The sequence below is a fragment of the Calliopsis andreniformis genome, chromosome 10 (assembly GCF_051401765.1).
Source record: "Calliopsis andreniformis isolate RMS-2024a chromosome 10, iyCalAndr_principal, whole genome shotgun sequence".
Lineage (NCBI taxonomy): Eukaryota > Metazoa > Arthropoda > Insecta > Hymenoptera > Andrenidae > Calliopsis > Calliopsis andreniformis.
The window spans coordinates 5,963,594-5,973,257 of record NC_135071.1 but is presented as its reverse complement, the minus strand read 5'-3'; the positions used below and the strand labels follow the sequence as shown (position 1 = coordinate 5,973,257).

The window sequence follows — 9,664 nt, the reverse complement described above, 5'->3', positions numbered from 1 at the left end:
TAATAACATACAATAAATATTTTATAAAGACCTTATTTATCATTGTTTCTTTTCTGCAACAGAAATTCTGTTTTCGTTAACTATACATAATATTTGCACAGTAAACTTCAAAGATAATTTAATTTAATATACATGCGTATACTACAAAAAGAAATAAAACTTTCTCCATTTCTATTATTAAAAAGAATCACATTATTATACTATTCTATTCCATAAAAATAATAAATTATACAAATGTATAAATATACATTAGCTTCGCTATTTAAAAGTATGAGAGTTTAAATTTTGAAAATACATTTGAAAAATAGGTATTTAATTTAAGAATTTGTATATAAAAATGTAATTTTACAATTACATTATAATTATTAATTGCCTACTCTAATGTGAATAATAAATAAAAAGTAATTTGCTATATTGACCAACTGCCAATTACAATTGAACCAATCATTAATATCCTTGGCTATTAATATCTCGTTTATTAATAGTTTCAATTGCATTTTGGAACATATCAAATAATTATTACGAAACAACTTTTTTCTGCCTTGGAATACACTAAACACTAACACGAATGCTTCTACCATATGGTTAACAAAAATATAGATCAGGATCAAAAAGAACTTTACCAAAGAAATTTGGAATCTCTTTATTTGGCGAATATGATGACGCGTATAATTATTTAAAATTTTTATTCCAAAAAAATGCATACACACATACACACTAGCCTCTTACTCGCCTATACTTTTCTTGGTAGTTCATGCCAAGCCAAGACTGTATTGTTAAGTTCTTGCAGTGAGACGTGAAAATTAGACTAATAATATAGAAATCAAGGAATGTCAATCATGGACGACGTCCTTGAAAGCTGGGAAGAAATTGAGGAATCAGGGGTAAATAACTTTCTTTATACACTCTATAAAATGTTACATGGTACTTGATAAAAAGTAATTGTGTATAACCTCTATCGCGGAAAATTCGTACAATATGCAATTTTTGGGGCTACTATTCTATTATAAATGATATAGTATTTGAGTAGAATGTTTTAAGTAATAATATGCTATCATACATGACTATTATAGAAACTGTGCTTGTATTTCAGTTATTCTTGAATTCATGAATTCTTGTACTTGCCCATGATTACATGTAGTATGTTATATGTAACATGGGTAGGTACCCATGTGACTGTTAATAGTATTGGTAATATGAGAGCACAGTATTTGCTAAGAGATGCCTTTCTGTTATAATTAGTGGTAGACTCGAGTATATCACAAATAGATTCAAATCTGTCATAAATATTATGAAAAAAAGAAGCAGCACCTTCTAGTAGAGTTGAATCAAAACTCAACAGATTTAATCCTTCTATGAGTATTTCAAGAAATGGAGAGTATTTTTAAATAGAATTGAACGATGGTCAAATAGATTCAAAATTTTATGAGTACCTTACTATAAATCTTTATTTATTTAAAATCATTTTTCTTATCTTTGAAACTAACTATTATAATCTCTATATATCATTTAATTGCATACTATTAATAGATTACATTTCTTCTATAAAATAGTATTTCTCAGTATTATTTATAATATTAATAATATATTGCAGTTTTTGTAGAAACATTTACAATTACATTTTCAAGTATTTAATCAAACTAATGACATAGTTGCCACATTTAAGCTTCTTCTTGTATGTATGATAGAACTTTTGTTAATCAGTTATCAATTATTCTTAGTGCTCGTTATTCATAGTTATATGTGTTCTATATAATAACAATAAGAGTAGAACATCAGTTTGAAATTTGAACTATGATTTGATAATAATTTATTGAAAATAATGAAATTAATCTTCAAAAAGGTGTTTCAAGTTTAATATTTTTACTTGAAGTAATATTTTAAACTTAATGGCTATATCTTGTGAGTGGCATTTGAACCATATGAAAAGAAACTTGGATACGATGTATACAATGATTCTCTTGCCACTGAACTCAAAGGTAATATTGTTACCTAAATACTGCAACAATAGCTCCATATCTGTACACATAATCTGTTGAGAGGTCTTTCATGCGTACATAAAGAGCTGAAAATAGAAGTTTGTGACAGATCACATTGCATAGTCATGATGTTGTTGCCACAGTGTTTTAATGGTAATAGTGCCTTTGACTTCACTGGTGAGAGAATCACTCTGTATTATAGGTACATATAGATTTATGAGTATATGTATAATGAATTTGATCCCATCACTAATAGTAATCCAAAATGTTACAATATATGTAATTGCACATTTTGTTTTGAACATTAATATGTTCTGTATATTCATCTCATACTAAATAGTTAATTATATCAAATATTTTTTATCCTTGAAGGTAGAAGTAAAACAACTTCCCAACACATTATTGACCAATGAAGAGTTCATTTGTCTTTAAACAACCTTATGAACAATAACCAGTTACAGGCGTTTCTTTCTGCACAACTTGTCCAGTCAACAATGTGTTAATGTATTCGAGAATAAAAACATGAGTATTTCAGATTAAATTCGCAGAAATTGTTTAATACACAATTAATAGTTATGTATATATAATATCATAACATGAAACTTGATTATATCATAATAACATAATGTTAGAACTAATTTGAATTCTAGGCTTTGGACAAAAAGTTGGATGAGCTCCAGTTAACTGCAGTAGAAGCATTAGAAGAAATGAAATCTTCTAGGTAGGTTTGAAGAATTGACATTATAATGGTTTTAAAAGTTAAATGAGCCTATAGAAATTACAAATACCAAATACAAATACAACTCACATAGAATGTTGAAATAAATTAGTACAACCATAAAAAAGTAACTTGTGCAAATAATGTTAATACATTTCATATTATGGAAGGAGTTTAAGATATCAATAGATTTTTGAAAAAAGAAATATCAGTTATGCTAAATATGTATTTTGTTATTTCCTTTCCTTTTTCCCTTTTAACTTGAAACTGCATGATATCTATTCAATCCAAAACTTATAAATCTTATACAAATTTTATGTTATGAACTACATGTAATCAGTGCAGTAAGAAATGCATTGCAATTAAAAACTTTTAAATTGAGCTCAACTCTTGCTCAGTTGATACCAAATCACATTTAACTTAACATTTGAGTGAAACGGAGAAACGGCAACGTCTATTCATTTGGTAAGCTCACATATCGCTTTAACATGAACATTGACTACATGGAAGGTCTCTAGCAGACAGTATTGAGTCTAATTGCGAAAAAAGAAAAATCGAAAGAGCTATACCTGTACATATTTAGTAAATTTTTACAATACGAAGAAAATTATAATGATGAAGTATTTTACATACATGAAAATGAAACAAAACATTTGAATGATGGATTAAATTAGTTTTAGTCGCAGGTAGAAATTCACAGTATTAAGTACATTCTGTACATTCTGTACTTAATACTTGGATACATTCTGTAAACATATTGATAAAATATTCATATTTTTTAAATACATTGCTACCTATTACATACATATTATAAATATTATATTTTGTTTAAAATGTGTCAATGAACATTTACAGTCCTGCTATGAATCAAAAGTGATTTGGTATCGACTCCTATTCATTTGGCTTTTCGAGAGATAAATAATAATAACTGTACATAGAAACAAAAGAACTTAGAGGCATGAAACATAATGGTGGGGAAAAATCTTTACATAATAAAGTTCAGGTATATTTTGTCAAATAACACTAAAGTTATGAAAGCAATAATAGCCCAAGTTGGTAACGTCATTAAGCACTTTACTGTTAATCAGTAATTTTATTTTTTGTCCTAAAATGTATTTATCTGATGTGCTGTACCACAATACTAAAAATTTCAATATATATTACATATGTATTCTTAGTATACCTGGAAGATGTAATTTTTAGCTCCACAAATTACATATCATAGTTACTGTACTACTTACATATTTTTACTACAATATTTCATGACTATAATGTTTTAGTTTCAAAGCCAACCACAGTACAAACACAAGAATGATAATACTAGGTGAAGATGGAATGAGATCCCAGTATGTACCCCCAAAACCAACAGTGAAAATATTAAAAAGACCTGCGAGAGATTCTCAAGGGAGTGGTGATGGTCCATTAGTGAACGGAGATAAACCAAAGCAACCTATAAAAACCTTGAAACAGGTAGGCCTTTAATAATTGTTAGTAATAATATCCTTAATAAACACTGGATGGATTCCAAAGTATGAGCTATGCATGATTCCTTTCCCTTAAACTTTGGCCTAGAATAAACTTCTTTACAGCCAGTCAGTCAAGTAATGTCTTATTTAACATATTATATTTAATATAGTATATAATATATATTTAACATTAACCCCTTGCAGCTTTTCAAAATTTTACAATATTGGCCCAAAAAATGTCTACTTGTTTTTTTTTCCATGGATAAGTATGACAAAAATTATATGACATTGCATAGGTCCATGACAGTCACGAGCTAATTAATGTGCAACATTAGGCTCGCCTGTAACTGTCATGGGCTGGATTGATAATGAACTAGACTTGTAGTGCATCATTGAAGCTAAAATATGCGTTTACAAATCAGACTATAAAGGGATTAAAGGTTTCTTTAATTTGCAGAGGATAGGAAATAGTTGAGCTATGAAAATGGTTATGCGTTTATCATCGTACATTTACTGATTAACTGATAATGATTTTCAGAATACAAACAATATAAAGTGTAAAAAAGAAATACTCTATATTGTAATATATTATTCTCATATTCCTACTTTTGTTTCATATAGTGACTTGGTAACTGAAAAAGTGATATGCATCATAAAAACAAGAAAAATATGAAGATTTCTTACAGTGGAAACTTTTTATACAGAGGGTGTCCTGGAACTGGTAGTAGAAGCGGAAAGGTGGTGATGCTTTAATATCGGACTTCATTTTCGAGAAAATTGAGTTTGAATTATTTTAAAAATTAATAATTAACTGATATAAAATTTTAATCAACTTCTATTACGGATTACTGCGGTTGAACACAGTTATTATAAAAAACCAATTTTAAATATCTTTTAAACTTTTATTAAAAATTTAGGTAAACTTTTCAGAATGGTATCTGTTCATGGATGTCGATGATTCTGAAATGTGCTATAAGGGAAAATATTTTAAACAACTTTTTCACATGCATATAACCAATAGTCAAGTTTAGTTTTCGAGATATTCAGAGAAAACAGTTGCTACTGCTACATTAACTTCTGCTTGTAGCACGGTGTAGCATGTTGTGGCACGGGCCCAGCAAGCTATATTATAAGCATTATCTTTAAAACTTTTATTACTTAGTACAGTGATTCTCAACCACTGTGCCACAGCACTTTTGTGTGCCGCCAAATTCTTAAAGTATACCGTCAAATTTTAGAAATGTATATAGTAAGAATTATAATGCTTTTTTTTATTACGAGTAAAGTTTAAATTAAAGAAAAGTACTTATTGAATATGTTAAAACATTAACTAATATAATTTAAAAAGAAGATGTACAAATTATTTTAACAGAAATAGGTATTTAAATCCATAAAAAAATTTTGTGTGTCGTCAAATTTTGAAATCGTTAAAAGTGTGCCGCGACAGAAAAAAGGTTGAGAATCACTGACTTAGTAGAATAAATTGACCCAGTGGACGCATACATACAAGTAGAATTTAATGTAGCAGTGGCAACTGTTACATGCATAGGAAAAAGTTATTCAAAATCTCGTTTTCTATAATATATTTCAAAATCATTGAAATCTATGAACAGATACCTTTTCGAAAAATTCACCAACATTTAAATAAAAAATGTTATAGCTAAAATATTGAACATTCTAAATATTTAATTAAAGGAACTTGTAATTTTCTGTTTCCACACTAATAAATATAAAATATACTTATTGGTGAATGAATGGTGATATTTTTGTCAGCATTCAGTTATTAAATTTTTTCCGTACATTTATGCTTTTAAGTAAATATTCTTTATCGTACAGCTTTTCCGCGAATTATATCCAATCTATATCTGCGATCTGGTTTGTGAAAACTGCTGAAGCATATCAATATCGCTCAGAACATAATATCCTTTACAATATGTAAAATAAAAGATAATACTTCTAATTGCGCAGATCAAACAATATAATTATGAATTTTATGGAACTCTTATTTAAATATACACAAAACTAAGTTACTTTTGGTGATGAATAAATTAGGAATATTCTATAGCTCTAACCTAACAGATATGCTTTATACAGGGCATGTTAGAACTAGTGATTCTACATACAAAAAATGAGTCGAAAATATACAATAAAATGTTTGGATACCGTGCTTCATTTTCAAGAAAAGTGAGTTTGAATTATGATCGGATACAAACGTATGAAAGTATAGGTTTAGTGCTTGAAAGATATATGGAATAAGGAGGAACACTCACGGTCTGACCACCAACTATTTTTACCGTAAATTAGAAACATTTCTCATATTCATTTACCGACCATAATTCCAACTCAATTTTGTCAAAAATAAATCACGATATAGAAAAAGTTTATTCTATATTTTCAACTTAAGTTTTTCATGGAGAAACATCTTTCCGCTTATACCATCAGTTTTGAGATAGCCGGTACATTTCACATTTCCGCAAAGTTTCATTAAAAAATTATAAAATTTTGTTAATGTTTTACAAAGTAATTGAGAACTTTATCATCAGTTGTTCGTTTTCCATTTTATTGATATGATTAGATATTCATGATTTGTCACAAACGTCTTTCACAATGTTAATTAAGCTTGATCTTTAGATAACATAAGAAGCGTTTAAAAATAATTTTAATAAAACAATAATGATAAAATAAGAATTTTTACAGGAATAGAATTGCCTACAAAAACGAAACTAAAAAGACATAAATTTTCTTACATATTCCCACCCCTCACAACTCACGGTTCATAAGCCAGTACGCTAAACGCATAACCGTTCATAGCCTGACAAGTTTATTAATTTTTAATCTTATGAAACCATAATGTTAAGTATCTTCATAATAGAGGCTCATTCGCACAAATGTTCGAATATGAGTCAATTTATTGAAACCATCAAGCCCATTGCCGTAACTTTTTGCCAGTTAAGGGAATAGAACAGAAACGACGAGACATTTTTGAGACTCTTAGGCGGAAGCTACATTCACTGTCTTAACGAAAAATGAATAAAATAAACTATATTTTACAGAGAGAGCAAGAATATGCGGAAGCAAGGAAAAGGATTTTGGGTGAAGAAAAAAGTCCAGAAGAAAAATTAGTACAAGAAATAAATAAAATTCAACCAAAGCCAATAACATCGAGCGGTAGTGGGTTACCAAATAATGTTATTCGAATGCCAATTGGGCCAGATGGAACACGGGGATTTAATGTACGCAGGTAGCGTGTCTTCCGGAGATCAGTTTTTTCCACCCATCTTTTTCCTCTTCTTCCTTCTTCTTTACATTGGGAAGAGAGGCAGCTATGAGGCTGAAGGCAGAAAATTCATGTTTCTGACCAAATGCAAGCACTTCGCTCCTGTAATCTGGAACGGAGCATAGTAAAGCTGTGCCCCGCAGGCACCGCTATATATAGATCATACTTAAAAAAGGATCAAGGCTATAAATTGACAGAGACGAGTCATTATAGATATGGTAATGTTTCATACCGATATGATACTATATTTTGTTGATGTTTGTTATATTTTAAAAAACTTCAATTAAAAGATGAAAATTTCTAACTATCGTAAGGGGAACATGTTAAATCAAATATTCGAATTACAATATATAGTGAAATGGAAAGCTATTTTACTTTCTACACTTGTATGCGCTTTTGGAACGTATTGTATAATAAAAGATTTCTCTTGTAGCAATTTGTTATATATTTCAGTTATAAATCTTGTGTTCTTACTAATTTCATTTCCTTTCAATTTAGAAATAAAAAACTCATTAGTTAAGATAAATGTCGCAATACCCGGATGCTGGGGGCAAATGTCCCACTAAGTGGATAGTCCAAAATCGCATGTCCCGATAATTGAATTGTGTCCTTGTAGCTGAATATACTATGTATTTTATGATACAGTTTTTGTTTTTTATTAAATGCATTAGAATTTAAGCTTAAGTGTTCAGGTACTGCGACATTTACCTCATAAATATTAAAATACTTTTCATAGCATTTAATAGTGTACGGCCAACTCACGATTCTGGCATAATTCTCTCTCTCTCTCTCTCTCTCTCTCTCTCTCTCTCTCTCTCTCTCGTATTTAATGATTCCTGTGTAAGAAAGAGATAGAAGATATTGGTGTAGTCAGATTCATCTGAGTTGGGTGTACACACAGGGGCACTGATATAGTCAGTACTAGATCTAGGAACATACGGAATTTCGCATAACCTTGTGCCCTCTTTACTAGTAATATAGTTAAGGAGGTCTCGAGTAGGCGCCGCTAGTGCCTAAATCTATGATTAGACAGAGCCGCTTACTTGACCATACTTGACGTATAAACTGATAATTAAGTTATAGTTTAATTATGTAGTTTAACTCATGTAAAATCAACATATTTCGGATGTTTTTAATTTATTTTTTATGAATAAATATAATTTTTCCTAATTTGGTAGAAGTGTACGTAAATGTTTTTCCTTAATGAACAGAACTTGAAGAATACCAGGAGTCTCGGTAGAGACTCGCGCTAAGTACGTTCACACCACGATATAAAAGGGACATGTAAAAGGACACAGTTCTTAACTCGTATTACAATTTAAAATTTGAAACTGTTGACAATTGCCATTATTTTCGTTCCGAATTACAATTCTGCTGTTAGTACTGCAATTACAAAATGTAATTTCGAAAAGAATAAATATTCAAACGTTCAACTTTAACAGTATTAGCAGTCGCTGCTAATTTCGGACTGCAGCCCTTGTTAGTTGGAATATTAGAAGCTTTGAGTATACATAGTGTTGAAAGATTTGAGGATTTGCTACTATAGCACTGTTTGCCGTAGAGTGAAGAATCTCAGTTCAGTATAACTCTACTCTATAGAGGAATATTCTTTGGCAGTTTCGTGAGAAACCTGCAGGATTTGAGGAATCTCTACCTCAACGCTATGCTTAATAATAATTTAATTAATAATTTGGTATTAAATTATGCGGGAATATAGGTTAGCAGTCATTCTGGATCATTCGTTGTGTCCAATTAATGTGTAACATTGATGAAAATAATTTCATAATGTTTAAGGGGGTACGATCAGATATGTCAGAACGGCGACATTACCGACAAAATTAGGCAAAAACAGGGGTTTACGGCCTGACACTTTTCGTCCTTATATGAGATGATTTTAAACTGGGAATGGGTTCATTCGAAAGAAAACAGTTCAATGCAGCGCAGTCAACTCGCGATTTAACGAAATTCTACTGATATTTAGTAATACGAGTGTTGTAAAGTAGAGCAAAAATCTACCATTGACAGCTATGGAAATTTAAGCATTTTTATGTAATTTAGAGAGTGTTTTGAACGAAATCGCGAGTTGACTGCGCTGCGTTGTACTTTTTTCTATCGAATGAACCCTTTCCCAGTTCAAAATGTTCTCATATAAGGACGAAAAGTGTCAGGCCGTAAAACCATACAACAGTATTGCTTTTGGCTGGGTTATCGATAAAACAGAGCA

General features: G+C 30.0%; 1 protein-coding gene across 1 annotated transcript; it reads left to right on the top strand.

Moving 5' to 3' along the window:
• The first annotated feature begins 478 nt into the window (after positions 1-478).
• On the top strand, positions 479-8,580 carry LOC143184920 (SUZ RNA-binding domain-containing). The gene is made up of 4 exons (XM_076387522.1): positions 479-884; positions 2,630-2,700; positions 3,978-4,167; positions 7,217-8,580. Exons 1-4 carry the CDS (start codon positions 831-833, stop codon positions 7,406-7,408), a joined length of 507 nt encoding a protein of 168 aa, XP_076243637.1. The 5' UTR covers positions 479-830; the 3' UTR covers positions 7,409-8,580.
• Positions 8,581-9,664: the final 1,084 nt, after the last annotated feature.